Source organism: Grampus griseus (genome assembly GCF_964374135.1).
Source record: "Grampus griseus genome assembly, chromosome: 8".
NCBI classification, from domain to species: domain Eukaryota; kingdom Metazoa; phylum Chordata; class Mammalia; order Artiodactyla; family Delphinidae; genus Grampus; species Grampus griseus.
In genome coordinates this window covers 9552229-9568726 of record NC_139002.1, presented here as the reverse complement: position 1 = coordinate 9568726, position 16498 = coordinate 9552229, and the positions used below count along the sequence as shown (strand labels likewise).

At 37.5% G+C, this 16498-nt stretch overlaps 1 protein-coding gene across 1 annotated transcript in view; it reads left to right on the top strand.

Moving 5' to 3' along the window:
* Positions 1-526: 526 nt before the first annotated feature.
* CCDC15 (coiled-coil domain containing 15) overlaps positions 527-16498 on the top strand; it is a gene marked incomplete at its 5' end in the record, with an annotated part of 61430 nt that continues 45458 nt past the window's right edge. The window contains 4 exons of the mRNA XM_082661068.1: positions 527-706; positions 6079-6228; positions 6770-6961; positions 12317-12430. Coding sequence (XP_082517194.1) covers positions 527-706; positions 6079-6228; positions 6770-6961; positions 12317-12430 — 636 coding nt within the window. The remainder of the gene's footprint in view (positions 707-6078; positions 6229-6769; positions 6962-12316; positions 12431-16498) is intronic.

The window sequence follows — 16498 nt, the reverse complement described above, 5'->3', positions numbered from 1 at the left end:
GCGAACCGCGATCGATACTAGGCCGGTGCAGTCTCAGCAGGAGTGGGACCCTGAGGCTTGAGAAACAGGCTTTTCTTTGGTCCGGGACTCCCCGGCGTTCAGCGCTTCCCCCCATAACCGGACACCGATTATTCGGACTCTTTGCCTCAGACCCAGGTTCCCACCCCGCACCCTCCCAGCCCCCTTGCCCTCCGGCTGCTACGCTCTTTCCTCCCTTTCCTGCATCGCTTTGCCGCCACTGGCACAATCTTCGTTCTCTCATTCAGATTCTTGTTTCTCCCCCTTCTTGTCCCTGTTCCTTTCCGAGAGCGATCTTTAAACATTTCCTTCCTTTATTTCTTACCCCTTCTTTTCCCTTTTTTCCTTTTTCCTTCCTTCTTCGCCAGTATCCTTGTCAGGCTACTGCCTCCTCCAAGGCTTCTCTCCTTTTCAGAAGCCTGTGGCATACGCGTGTTAGGGGGTTGAGCTTTTAAGGCGGTCGTTTGAAGATTTTAAGCTTTTCCTCTCTCCTAACCAGGAGTCATAGATGCCAGGAAGTATGGCCCCCATCAAGAAGCTTCGAAATACCACAAAGTTGCCCCTGGCTTTAAACCCCCTGAAGAGCAAGGACGTGTTGGCAGTGCTGGCTGAGAGGAACCAGGCTATAGTACCCGTTGGGGCATGGGTGGAGCCTGCCCCGCCAGATAGTTCAGCAGTCCCGGCATCTGTGAGTGTCAGTTTGATGCAAGTATGGTGGGGTTCTTCCTCCATCTTTCTTTTTCTTAGCCTTCTCAAATCCCTGGTGCTCAGATAAGATGAACAGTCTGGGGATGCCGTTTCTATTCTGTCATAAATAGATATGTTCTTGCATTAGGATTATAGAACAAATATGTATCTGCCGAAACTTGCTGCAGCTTTAGTCGGCATAATCAAATATTTATTACCTATATATATTTCAGTTTGCTTTGCAAACCCTTGATTGCTTTCTATGCACAAGACATAGGCACTGTCTTCCAAACACTCTACAATGTAGTAGGGATGACGACCACAGTTAATGTAACGTTGATTGCTTAAAGTTTATGGTAAATTTTGTAATGGAGATTCAGTCAGGTTCAGATGCAGTGGGAGAATAAAGGAGAAAGAGATTAATTCTGATTGGGATTCCGAGAAAGTTTAACTGTAAATTCCATGAGGACAGGGATCTTGATGTTTTGTTCATTCCTGTACTGGCATATGGCAAGTCTTCAGGATATAGTTGTTGAATGAGTAAATGAGGTAATATAGTTTGTGTTAATCCTTAAAGAATGGAAGTGCTGTCAGTACAGATGAAAGGGAAGAGCATTTCAGATGAAGGGAAACTTTTGCAAATTGACATACATGCCTGTCAGACAACTCTCTTACGTAGCTATTAACACAGGAGGACAATTTTGTAAGATTTTTTTTTTCCTTTTTGGTAAGAAGATTTTTGATTGTCTTTCACCAAACTGTGCTCCTTAGCTATTTGTTCATATATTATTGTGGTTCATTTATTATTATAAATACCACATTATATTTATAGTAAGTTGTTTACATATCTACTTTTCCTGATGGAGCATGTAGATATTTATGGAATGCACAGAATGTTTGAAGATCTTCAGAATGTATAGACAAGGTGCTGAACATGAGTTGAAAAGTATGAGGTAGGTTCTCATAGTGGTCCTTCATCTCAGAGAAGAAATGAGACATGTTTCAAGTAAATGTTAAATAGCAGTGCAATGGCATGTATTCATTCATTTTATTTATGTCTGTAAGGATGTATATACATAAGCATTCATTTATTACTATGCTATTTCCAGAAAGGATTTTGAGTCTGAGTAGTATATGATTAAGTGCTAAGACTATTATAGCACTTAACGAAGAAAGATATGGTTTTGAATTGATGTGACCCAGGAAAGTTTAATGAAGAATTTGGATAATCAGAAAGAAAGAGGATGATTCTCCAATTAAGGAGAATGGAGAGAGTAGGAAGTAAGCAAGATATATTTAGGATTTAAGGGTAGGTTAGATTGATTGCAGTGGAAGGCCTAGTAGGGGCATGGTGGTTGATAGGATTGTGGAAAATAGGAGTGGTAGGGAACCACAGGAAATTTTGGAGACGGGATTGACTTCATTCATTGTTTAATATTTACAGATTAATTTCATGATCAAATAGTGTTTTGATTAGATAAATTGCTTTAACATTTTTTTAAGTTCTATTTTTTAAAACTATTTATTTATTTATTTTACTTATTATTTTTGGCTGCGTTGGGTCTTCGTTGCCGCGTGTGGCTTTCTCTAGTTGTGGCGAGCAGGCTTCTCATTGCGGTGGCTTTTCTTGTTGTGCAGCACAGGCTCTAGGCACACCGGCTTCAGTAGTTGTAGCACGCGGGCTCAGTAGTTGTGGCTTGCGGGCACTAGAGTGCAGGCTCAGTAGTTGTAGCGCACGGGCTTAATTGCCCCGTGGCATGTGGGATCTTCCCTGACCAGGGCTCAATCCCATGTCCCCTGCATTTGCAGGCGGGTTCTTAAGCACTGAGCAACCAGGGAAGTCCTGCTTTAACATTTTTAAAGGTGAAGGAGCAGGGAGACGCAAGAGGGAAGAGATATGGGAACATATGTATATGTATAACTGATTCACTTTGTTATAAAGCAGAAACTAACACACCATTGTAAAGCAATTATACCCCAATAAAGATGTTAAAAAAAAAAAAAATGAAGGAGCGATTGGCTCCTGAGGGACAAATTAGGTTGTAATGGTAACAATTTAGGCATGAAGTATAGCACCAAGATTTTAATGGTAAGTAATGTAGAGGGAAAGCCTTGAAAAGGGGATTGAAATGGAAATGAAAAGGGATAAATGTAAGAAACATCCCAGAAGAATCAGTAAGATTTGGTACAAAGGTATTTTGGTATTTAAATTATTGACACCTGTTTTTAATTGCCCATATTATGATATCTTTATAATATCAATAGCATAAAAAAATCTAAAAACGACCAAGATTTTCTGTGTTAAAAAGAATCATCACATATTCCCATATATCAACTCAAAATATTAAAGTCTTGGAGCATGTGTAAACATGTCTCCTTTCCTTCATTTAAAAAATTCTGGTCATTACCAGTCAAAGGCAATTTGATCAAGCATCTAATAGAACTCTTTATCACTTTAGCATATACAGCCTGGGGAATTCACTCTTATTAACAGACGTAGGTCTTGTCAGCTCAGAACTTCTAAAGCTTGGTTACCCTAAGTTCATGTCTGTGCTAAAGGGAAATGCCTAATCATTTTTGTCCTTAAGTTTCAAGGAGCCATCAGAATTCCTATAAATGCCATAGTTTGAGACTGCCCCTTAATTAAATTATCATCCAAGGGTACTGCTTTCCTATCAGCATATATAGCTATTGCATTGTTTTATAATTTATCTGATTATCTACTGTTGCATAAGAAACCACTCTAAAACTTAATGGCATAAAGCAAACAATATTGTGTGTCAGGAATTTGCGCAGGACACAGTGGGGATGGCTTGTCTCCTCCACAGTGTCTGAGCCCTCAGTTGGGGTGACCCCAGTAGCTGATGATGTCTGGGACAACTTGACTGGATTCTGGCTGGTGGCTGGATTTCTTGGTTCTTCTTTATCTGGCATCTGCTGGGCTGTAATATCCTACATGGCTTTCTTACTCATATATCTGGCACTTGGGCTAGGCTGAGTAGAATGGCTGAGGGCTGGCTGGACATCTTCCTCTTTCCACATGGTCTCTCTGCTTGGCTAGTATGGGCTTCCCTAGGTGGAGGTTGCTTTATGACCTTGCCTGGGAAGTCATGGAGCCAACACTTGTGCCTCAGTCTATTGAGTATACAGTCAGACTACATTCAGTATGGGAGATGACTACACAAGAGCATATATACTGGGAGGCTTGATTAATTGGGGGCAGAAGGGGAGATCATATTTGGAGACTAAGGACTATGTAATCTAACTATTAGTTCCACCATATATAAATTATCCGAATGTATTCTTTGACTGTCCTGAGAAACACTTCATTCTATATTGCCCCTTGGATAGTCTATAGGGTGCAAAAAGGCTATGAAGAATTGGTAGTACAATTGAAACAGTACAGTTGTCCCTCAGTATCTAGAGGGGATTGGTTCCAGGACCCCCCTCTTCCCCCACTTCCCCCACCTGCAGACACCAAAATTCACAGATGCTCAAGCAGTTGTATAAAATAGCATAGTATTTGCATATAACCTGTGTACATCCTCCTGTATATTTTAAATCACCTCTAGATTACTTACAATACCTAATACAATGTAGATGCTATGTAAATAGTTGCCTGTGCTTGGCATATTTAAGTTTTGCTTTTTTGGAACTTTCTGGAAAATTTTCTTTTCGTCCATGGTTGGTTGAATCTGAGGATGAGGAACCTGTGGATACAGAGGGCCGACTATTTATTTTTGTTTAACCCAGTATTTCTCAAGTTTATATGATTCTGGGAACCTCTTAACGTCCCATGGAACAAGTGTTTTCAGGTTCTGGTTGTCTTACACAATAGTGTTGCTAAGAAAAATATGTTTCTAAAATATGTTTCTATGGTACAATCTTATCTTTGGTTTACTCTTGAGATCCACAATTTGGAACCAGTCATGCACTTCAATAAGACGTTTGATAATCTCAAGGTGCGAGTAAAAGAGGGCAGACAGAGACAATGGGAGTAAAAGAAAGGCAGAATGGCTTAAATTTGTCTGGGTCTTGACTTAACTTGAGTCACTTGTTCAGGCTTTACTACATATATATCTACTTTGGAATTATTTTACTTAATTATTCATTGATATCTGTCTTGTACACTCTACTCCTATGGTACATACTCTTGTAGAATAGTTTATGGGATAGATTTCTTGGGAATTTTAATTTTAATTGGAACTTCAATTCATTTGATTTTGAGAATTTAATGACTGTCTGTGAAATAATTTGGGGCACCCCTCAGAATTAGAATTTGGAATCACTGCATTAGGAGAAGGGATAGATAGGAGGTATGATGATTTTATTTAATATGAAGATTCCTTATGGAAGAGAGACATAGTCAAGAGAAAAGCAGTACAGTACAGGGCATAAGTGTTGGAGTCAGAGAAACTTCTAGCTCTGCTACTTGCCAGCTGTAGGATCTTGGACTACTACTACAGATTAATCCTTCTGAGCCCCATTTCCTCATTTTTAACATAAGAGGTAAGAATACCTAGTATTGGAGGTAGTTTTGAGGATTCATTGATACAAGGTAGTTAAAGTGTTTATCTCATAATAGATCTTTAATAATGGTAACTGCTGTTATTATAATCAGTTTGTTATTCAAAGCACTTACAGGAGGCAAACAATGATCAAGGACTCAAATGTGATAAAATGTTCCAGATTGTTTAGAATGTTCTGGAATTAATCAATTATATAAATATTGAGTACCTTTGTATTCAAGGCTCTGTGTTGTATACCATAGGGGAAACAAAGGAGAATTAAATACATTTCCTGCCCTCAAAGCATTCGTAATCTAACGGGGGAGTTAAGAAGTATTGTACTCAACGTTAATAAGTGTGAGAGGTACTAGATGGGTATTGGATGGTCTTGACTGAGTAGGCCTTTTCTAGACGGAAGTGGCAAGAAGGGCATGCTAGGTTAAAAATGAAGCCTAACTCTCATTTTATAATAAGACATAGTGGGTGAGTGGCGAGCAATCTGGTGTATCTGGACTATTTTACTCATTTTAGAAAATGTAACATAATGTAGGTTTGAATTGGTTCATTCAGAATTAATGAAGATACTTTTAGTTCTCAGTACAATGAAAAATTAAGATTTGATTTGAGTGCTCACAGATTCCAATTTTTAGTTTGTGATTTGGTTTAAGTTCTTGGTACTCACTAGCTACGTCTAGATTATCAGCTCTGAACTCCTGTGATTTCTTTACTGTACGGGGAATTTTGGGTTGTAGAACTGAATTATTTTTTCAGGGCTGTATTCTGACTGCTTTGTGTTTACAACAGAGTCCTAATGGGCAAAGCGAATGGGACATGTAAGTTTATTTTCTGTCTTTCATCTTTAAAGACTTCAGCATATATGATTGAAGAAGAGCTAAGGGAACAGCTAAGAAAGAAACAAGAAGCTCTGAAGCATTTTCAGAGACAAGTCAAACGCCGAGTAAATCAGCAAATTAGGCTGAGAAAAAAGCAACAACTTCAGAGGTCTTATGAAGCCGTAAGTTCAAAAGTGAACCTGAGTAAAGACTGAATGGGAAGTGTGCTTGTAATGAGAAATGCTATTAGGCAATGACAGAATCACTTTCTTTTGATTCCAGGCTTCGCATAATCTGATTTACTAGTGAGGGCAGTAGATTGTATATAGAGAAACTGTTGTTTCTGTTTCCTGTGTTGTTCTGATTCCCTCTTTTGCTTTCACCAAATAGTTATAAACAATGTCAGAGTTTGGGGTTGGGGTTTGAATTCTGGCTTTGCTGCCTACTAGCTTTGTGACCTTGGGCTAATTACTTAAATTCTCTCGACTATAGTTTCTTTATGTGTGAAATGGGGATATGATACTTGTTTCCCAGTGTTGTTTTGAGAATTAGATAATGTAAAATATTAGCACGTAGTAGGTGCCTGGTAAATGTTAGTTTCTTTACCAGCTAAAGTTTTCCCCTCCTTCCCCCCAACCCCGGTTTTAAAGCTTTTGGGCTGCTGGTAGACATTATTTGATTGCACTTGACTGGGGGAAGCTCACTCTTTCTTCCTTTGTGTAGGCAGAAAAAGAAGGCTCTATAGCCATGCACTCTTCAGATCCAGCAAACTTAACTCTTAAAAGAACAAGTGTTTTTCCAAACCATTTGAATGCTGCTATTGGAAGTGCTAGGTTACCTCCTTCCCGGAAGCTTGAGGATGGAATAGAAGATAGAGAGAATCAGAATGAACTATTCCAACAACAAGCCCAGGCTGTAAGTATATATTCATTTTATTTTATGTCTCTGGTTTTTTTTAGGCTATGATGTAGAGATGAGGAGGTGTCACATTCAACTTTGCTTTTTGCCACCTCCTCTTTTTTTTACCTTTGTAAAGTGGGGAATAGTGGGATGATGTTTATTTTTATATATATATTTTAAATTTATATTTATTGGTCAGACACTTAAGAATCATTTAAAGAAAGGTGCCAAAGTGTTAGAGTTCAAAACTTATTAGAAAGAGCTTTAGGTCAAAGAATGTAGATTTTTCAATTATACTGAAATTGTGTTATGGGTAAGTTACTCTCAGTTTGTGGCATATGGACAAAAGATTATTTTTGTTTCTTTTTTCTGTCCCTCAATCTGATTATCACCATAAATTGATCTATAAGTCAAGTGATAATATAGTAAACTCTAAATTAACATATTCAGAATTTTTTAATGTAACTTTTTAGTGACTCACTTTACATAACGAATATTTAAAAATTAACCACCATGAGTAGATTTATCCACTCAAATCACTTGATGCCATCTAATCAGTACCCCCCTCCACCCTGCATAATGTACCCAGGCTTTTGTCCAGTTGATCATATTCTTCAACTCTTATTCTGTGGGAATAATCCTTCATTTATCATTTTAAAATGTAATCCTAGGGTTAGTGAGAGGAGAACAAAAATGTGGAAAATTATGATTATGTGAAAATAAAAGTTGTGTGATTGCTGACATACTTCGTCATAAGTATGAAGCAAATCTGATTATGCTGTTAGTATAAATAGGGAAAGCTTTATAATCACGTGTTATGTTGAAATACTTATTAAAAAGATTTTTCTCTCTGCCCAAACTATGACTTTTTCTTGTCATTATTTGGTTTGTAGTGATCATTTTTATAATCATTTTCGTTTTTAAGATTATGAACAGTTTACTGAGCAAATATTTATTGAGCCAGGCACCGCAGAAATTGCAAAGGATAGAACATTGACTGAGACAGAATAACAGTCCTTGCTTTCATGCTACTGGTAGCTATAAATTCCATTGTAGTGAGGACTTTACTTCATTTGTATGATACATGAATAGGACACATCAGTCCACAGATATTTGAATATACTGTGTTTGTTAACCATTGTAGGGATACTAAATGTGTGAAATAGGACCTTTCATGGGTTTATATTTCCAAGTAGAGAAACAAAGTTGGTAGACCCCCAATCTATTAGATAATAATATGGAGATATTTGCTACATTGTTGATAAATTTGTGCAGTGGAAATTCAAAATTTTTTTAATTCCAAGGAAATAGTTTGGGAAGAATTCCTGGAAGAGGTGGAATTGAGCTGTGTATTTTGAATTGGTAAGCTGAATTTAATTGGTAAATTCAAAAGAACTTTGAGATAGGAGGAATAGTAAAAAGTCTAGAATATGTAATGAGCTTAGTATTGGGTTGGCCAGAAAGTTCGTTCAGGTTTTTCTGTAACAGCTTACAAAAACCCAAACAAACTTTCTGGCCAACCCAATATATTTGCTAATAAGTGATGGAACCTTTCTAATTGATAGTGTACATGGTAAAGCAACAGAAAATGAGGTTAGACGGGTAGGAAAAAATCATGTTATGAAAAGCCTTAAATGTTCCCCAAATCTAAAAAGTTTTTATACTGTTTTTTTCTTTTCTTTTTTTTTTTTGGCTGTGCCTTGTGGCATGTGGGATCTTAGTTCCCCAACCAGGGATTGAACCCGTGCCCCCAGCCGTACAAGCGCGGAGTCCTAACCACTGGACAGCCAGGGAATTCCCAACCCTGTTTTTTTCTTAAAAGAAGATGCACTACTGAGGAACGTTCAGTGACTTAAACTACTTTAAGCCTGTAAACTTTTGCCCATTCAACACCATGACAATAGATGCTCAAATTTTTTTAATCTTACTGTTTTTGTTGCAGTTTCTATCCACTAGATGTCGCCAAGAACTAGACAATGAGGCAGAGTTCAAGCACTAACTCCTTTGGGACAGTTTCAGGCAAACTGAGAGTTGGTCATCCTGTCTCTACATGTGTTCTCTCTTCTTTACTTATTTTTCTACTATTAACTGGTATTTTCATCATCACAGCTCCAAAACTTTGGCATACCTGAGGCTCCTTTAGCCTCTTTTCTCCAGCTTAGGATCTTTTAGGTCCAGCTCCTGTCTCTGACTTTTTCTCTGAACACTTCCTTGTTCATTATGTAAGGTAAGGAATCTTTATTGGCCCATCCTGCCTTTTTGCATTAGGTCTAGGTTACTGGCCAGCCTCTAGCTTGGTACGCCTACTTAAAGGTATATTGATGTACTACATTGGGGTTCATAGGCTATGCTAAGGGCCTCATGTGAGTTTTTATGTGTATGGTATTTTTGTGGCTGTAGAAAAGTCTAACACACTGAAAAATCAATATGTTATCTTTTGCAAATAAACTATATTGTACTTGGATAGAATTCAACTTTGGGTAGATTTTTATGGCATTAACATACATTTAAAGAAATAGGTATTAGGCCTCCATGGCAGTACAAGAGGTGAAATTCTATAAATGTTAGATCTCATCTATAGTCTTTTCCCATGACCTACATGTTATTACCACATTGTTTCATTTATATAGTTCCATATAAATTCCTAATTGTCTGAATAAATTAAAAAGAACTGAAGAAAATATGAACAATGAGTGGGGAACAGTATCACAGTAGATATCTATATTTGTCAAATTTCATCCTACATATTTGTTTGAAGTTTTACATTTTAATGTATGATCAGTGTTTGCATTAGATTTTAAGATTTAAGTCTCAAAATTTGTTTATTTAAATCTCAAAATTTGTTTATATAGTACATTTTAATTTTATTGGTCAGAACTACCTTTGCTTATTGATAGCTGGGTTTTCTATGTAATTATATAATAATTTATTTCCATCAGGGAAGTTTTAAGTCTTGGTTAGCGATTCAGTGCCAGTCTTTGCTGATAACAACAGCTACAAAGGAATGAAAATTGTGTCTAAGCTTCTAGTACAGAAAAGACTTTTGGGGGAGTTCCCTGGCAGTCCAGTGGTTAGGACTCGGTACCGTGGCCCTGGGTTCAATCCCTGGTTGGGGGACTATCACGCAAGCTGCATGGCACGGCCCCCCAAAAAGAAAAAGAAAAGAAAAGACTTTTGGTCAAATTTTATGTTTTGAGTAGTTACAAACACAACATGTATATGTGTTTAAACTTACATATGTAAATGTATATGTATATATATACACATACAAATGCATATATATACACACACACAGTCACCAATATATGTAGTGATCACCATTATCTTACAATAAGAGGAACGTACTTCTCTGCCTGTTCATTTTACATAATTTGATTTTTACCATCCTCCTGTCTTCTGTGTTTTGTTTAGTGCTTATTAACATTAACTTTGGTCTTTGTATTAGTTTCCTGTGGCTGCTGTAACGAATTACCCCAAACTTAGTAGCTTAAAATGACAGAAACTTATTCTCTTACAGTTGTGGAGGCCAGAAGTCCAAAATCAGTTTCACTGAGTCAAAATCCAGGTGTCCGCAGATTCTAGGGAGAATTTGTTCCTTGACTCTTGAAGCTTTTGGTGCCTGCTGGCATTCCTTTGCTTGTGACCACATCAGACCCATCTCTGCCTCCATCTTCACATCACTTCTTCCATATGTCTGATCTTCCTCTACCTCTCTTATAAAAACACTTGTGATGGCATTTAGTGCTCGTCTGGATAATCCAGGATTATCTCCTCATCTCAAGATCCTCAACTTAATCACACGTGCAAAGGCCCTTTCTCCTTATAAAGTAATGTTTCAGGGATTAAGACCTGATATCTTTGGGTGGCCATTATTCAGCCTACTACAGTCCTCATAGCAGGTCATTGAAAGGATCTTTGGGTTGATTTGATGAAGGGTTTTGATAAAGACAGAAAAACTGAACGTAATGTTTAGTCCAACTGCTGGAGCAGTTGAAATATCCTGCTTAAGAGACTAAAATCAATCTGCAACTAATAGGGGTTTGGACTTGATGGAAAATGAAGATTATGTACTCTTATTTTAAATCTGTTACAGCAAGTATTTTGCATCCTTGGTCACTTTATGCAGGGCAATAATGTCTACCACACTTGGCAAGGAGTAAAAATAAGCATGTTCATGGCTTTGTATTTTTTCATAACTTCAACTGCAGATATACTATCTGTTTTTGCATTGTGATTAACTCTATCTTGACCCCTTTAGCCACTCTGCACTAACCAAATTTAGAAGTCCTCCTCTTAGTAGAATAAAGAGTAATGTTTCAAGCTGATTTCTCTGGCTAGAGGTATAGACCTTCTAGAAACAAGGACAAAACAGAGGTGATAATGCTGTAAGGAAACCGGGCTGTTAGCAAGAGAGTGTTTTTATCTCTAGGTCACTATTAGTAAATATCATAAAATATTTGTAATTTATATCTGTAAATCACAGTCATTATTTCCCTTTAAGGGAGAAATGATGTCATTAAACTTTCATTGGATGGGTTAGAACTGGTCCTGGCTTTGCCATAATTTCACTGAGTAGTATAGGGATGTGCTTTTCTGTATTTTCCTTAAAGGAACATTCTATGCAGATATGTGAAATGTAAAATAGGCTGTGTACTTCTCTGAAAAAGAAGTCAAAATAGATACTTACTGAAATTGCTAGGTAGAGATAAGGAATGAACACAAAATTAACATATTTAATATTAATATTTATTATCAATTGTTACCTAGAGTACCTGAAACAAATTGGTCTGTTGACAGGTTTGAATTTGTACTCTAAATTAACTTAGGAAGCCTTCCTGGAAGAAGAGACATTTGAGAAAAGACTAAATAACTATAGTTTTCAAATGTTATGGGTGAAGAAGAGACTCATGTAAATAGGAAAAAAGGATTTTAGGGGGACTAGGAATAGAGAGTCTTCTTACAAGGAGTGATAAAAGTGATCAGGCATGCAAGGACCAGTTGAAGAAATAACTCTTTATTAAGAAGACGGATAGAAGGTAAGGAATGTGTCTGCTCAGTAATTTCCAAATTCAGACTTATAGGTTCTAATATTTTTGTGTACGTACTTAATATAAAGCCTACATTATTAAAAAACGATTTGAGTAACAGCACTTAAATCAAGTTATGAAATACAGTCTCTTAAGATAATGAAAATAATGTTGTAAATACACTTATCAGCAGATCAGAAAATCTCCTTTCCAAGTAATCCTCTTGTCTTAGGTCTGGCAATTTTTAATAATAGGGGCCTGTTTTCCTGTTGGAACACTTAGTGAATTTGGTATTAAGACTTTAGCCTGTTTTTCTTTTCTTTTTTTCCCCTTTCTTTGGCAGCTTAGTCAAACCATGAAAGAAGCACGTCAACGGCTGGCATCATTTAAAACTGTGAATAAAAAAAATGCATCGGTGTTTCCAGATGATCGAAAGAAAAACTTTCCCACCCAAGAGGTAAATTAAATTCTAATGAGCTGTTTCTAAAAATACAGATTAAAAAATAGGATAAAGATTAATTTACATCTCTACATTATTTAGACCTGAAAAATAATTGGAAATAACCTTAATTATCCAAAAGTAGGGAGCGGTTTAAAAGTTATGATATATTCATTTATAGCTATTATCAAAAATATCATGCTTTCAAAGGGTATCTGAAGACTAGGGAAAGTGTCTGTGATATAAAGTTAAGTGGAAAAAGTAGGATATAAAATTAGATACAATGTAAGCTCAATTAAAAAAATTCATTCCATAAATATTTATGGGATGTGTACGATTGCCAGGCATTGTTCTAGAAGCAGGACTTAACAGTGGTGAAAAGGTAGACAAGGAGCTCCTGTGTTAGTAGGGAAGCATATAATAAATAAGCAAATAAATGCAAAATATAATTTCAAATGATAAATGCTATGAAAAAAATAAAGCAAAATATCGAGATGGGGAGAGAATGCTATGAGCACAGAGAAAGGCCTGGAAAGAAATGGACCAAGAGGTTAATACTGATTATTTCTGGATAGTGTTATTACAGGTGATTTTTATTTTTTTCTCTTGGTTTTCTTTACTGTAGAAATTTTCCATAATGTATATATTTTATTTTTTAATCAGGAAGAAGTCAATACCATTATTTTTCAAAAAGAAAGAAATTCTTTTGATTCAAAATATAGAATAAGTTTAGCATGAATAATTGGAACCTAAATATGGAGTTAGACTTAAAAGAATATTTAAAGCTATGCTTGTAAAATTGCACTGTTTTGGTGCCTCCTTATTTCCATGTTCACAAATTTGGATGTTAAACCCATGTATTTTCCTGTGTTTACTTAATTTTAGCATTAATTTCAAGTTTTGATAGGCAGCATCAGTAAAATGGCTCATTAATTAGTCTTTTTTTACTCTTTGTTTTTGGTACCATTAAGAACTCTGTCTCTTGCTTAGTTCTTTCTCAGTTTTGCTTCCTAATTGGTATTTTTTTACATTTTCCTAGATTACATATATGTTTACATTTTATTTTTGTATTTTTTCCTTAAGTATCTCTGTGCAACCATCAAAGACATTTGTCTCTTATATGTTTGCAGTTGGTAGAATACTAATCTATAATACCTTCCTCTTCAGCGATAATTAAGAAATTTATAGTTAAATATAAAAAACAAGTGGGCATGGGTGTGCCTACATATGGCATTCCATCTTAGATGCATTAAGTATGGTTACCTTTTTCTAGGATTGCCTTGTTGTGACTTAAGACTCTTTTGAAACTAAATTCTTGACTTAGTTTCTTGACAATTTTCATACCTCTACCACGGATTTGGCAGTACTATAGTTTGGTCCATAAGACTGACTTCCCGGTACTGCTCAAAGGAGATGATTGGACACATTTTATTTAAACCAGAAAAAAAAAGGGTTATCAGAACCTAGAGACTGATACTTCACATTGTGTGGAGCATGTTCAAATCTTTCAACTGATGTTTTTCCCAGAAAGAGTACTGTTCCTAGGCCTGACTGAAATAATTCTCCAGTAGAAGGGAGGAGGATTAAGTCTGAGATGACATCCTTGTGTAAACCAGTTTGATACGTCAAAGGTGCCATTTAAGTGTAATTCATTATGATGTTGATGGTGAATTCAGGCTAGCTGCTTGCTTCCAAAGAATGCATGTGTGTTTTTCAGGTAAAACATCACAAACAAATCTACTCCATATAATTGAGAATGATCTAAGAAATTAGTGAAACTTTTCTTATCAAGCACGTAGTCTTTCCCTCAAATCTGAACAGTTTTCTATCCATTCAGTTGTGTGAAGGAGGAAGCTGCCAGTCAGAAAGGAGAACAATCTATAACCCAGTTGAACTCTGGTTTCGTATTCTTGTTAGACTTATTTTGACTGACATCTGGTTGTTCCAGATTTAGAGATAAACGTAGAAGAGATATATTTGCCTTGCCCACTGTTAGATCACCAAGACAAAATTGTAAGCCTTCTGAAATTGTTACTGGCTAGGATAGGGGCAAATTATCATTTATAAAGTTAAAATATTCTCCTACCAGGATCAGCTCCGTGCTTTGTGACCACCTAGAGGGGTGGGATAGGGAGGGCGGGAGGGAGACGAAAGAGGGAGTGGATACGGGGATATATGTATATGTATAGCTGATTCACTTTGTTATACAGCAGAAACTAACACAACAATGTAAAGCAATTATACTCCAATAAAGATGTTAAAAAAAAAATTCTCCTACCAGGAATTTCACTTCCATGTGTTTGATATGTAAGTGACTTGTTTGTATACTTGAAATAGAACTCAATATTCTGTATTAGACTACCATAACCTGCTAGGATTGCTCCAGATCTTTCACAAAAACTCAGCTTAGTGTCATGAGCATATTGCTTTCTCTAGACCATTTATATTTGTATTAATTTTTCTTCTTTTTCAGAAAGCACTTTGTAGGAAACCATCATTCACCAGGATAAATATAGGGATAAGAGGAGAAATGCCCTTTGAGGTCCATCAAGGTCTTTTTTTTTTTTTCTTTTTTGTGGTACGTGGGCCTCTCACTGCTGTGGCCTCTCCCGTTGCGGAGCACAGGCTCCGGACGCGCAGGCTCCGGACGCGCAGGCTCAGCGGCCACGGCTCACAGGCCCAGCCGCTCCACGGTATGTGGGATCCTCCCGGACCGGGGCACAAACCCGTGTCCCCTGCATTGGCAGGCAGACTCTCAACCACTGCGCCACCAGGGAAGCCCCATCAAGGTCTTTTAACTCTTGTAGATTACCAGAAATTTATGGAAGATCAGGTAGGGAAATGTAAAGAGTAGAGGAAAAAAGATGCCTTGTTAGAACTATCCACAGCTAATTAAGGATGAGTTTAAGTATTAAGATTATAATGCCCAATAGTTATTTTTTTCTAACAGTTCTATTAAGCTTTAATTCACATACCACACAATTCACCCACTTAAAGTGTACAATTCAGAGGTTTTTGGTATATTCACAGGGTTGTGCAACTGTCACCACAATCTAATTTAGAAGATTTTCTTCACCCCTGAAAGAAACCCCATACCTGTTAACTGTCACTCCCCAGTCCCTCCCTGTCCCTACCCCCAGTACTAAGCAACCACTAAACTACTTTCTGTCTCTGTAGATTTGCTTATTCTGGGCATTTCATATAAATGGAATAATATAATATGGCGTCTTTTGTGACTGGCTTCTTTCACTTTGCATAATGTATTCAAAGTTCGTCCACATTGTAGCATGTATCAGTACATCAGTATGTCACACTTAGTTCAGCAGTTGATAGACATTTGTGTTGTTTCCATTTCTTAGCTTTTATGAATAATTGTGCTATAAGCAGTTTTTACATGTTTTTGTACGGACATTCATTTCTCTGGTTGTGGAATTTCTGGGTCATGTTAACTCTATGTTTAATATTTTGAGGAACTGCCAAGGTGGTTTTTTTTAATTTTTTTTTTTTTCTTTGCGGTATGCGGGCCTCTCACTGCTGTGGCCTCTCCCGCCGTGGAGCACAGGCTCCAGACACGCAGGCCCAGCGGCCATGGCTCACGGGCCCAGCCGCTCCGCGGCATGTGGGATCTTCCAGGACCGGGGCATGAACCCGTGTCCCCTGCATCGGCAGGCGGACTCTCAACCACTGCGCCACCAGGGAAGCCCCGGTTTTTTTTAATTTTTAAAAAATTAATTAATTTTAAAATTAATTTTGGCTGTGTTGGATCGTCATCACCGTACTTGGGCTTTTCTCTAGTTGCGGTGAGCGGGGGCTACTCTTTGTTGCGGTGTGCAGGCTTCTCATTGCGGTGGTTTCTCTTGTTGCGGAGCACAGGCTCTAGGCACGCGGACTTCAGTAGCTGTGGCTCGCGGGCTCTAGAGCACAGGCTCAATAGTTGTGGTGCACAGGCTTAGTTGCTCCACGGCATGTGGGATCTTCCCAGATCAGGGATCGAACCTCTGTCTCCTGCATTGGCAGGCAGATTCTTATCCACTGTGCCACCAGGGAAGCCCCTGCCAAGGTGTTTTCCATCAACAATGTATGAGG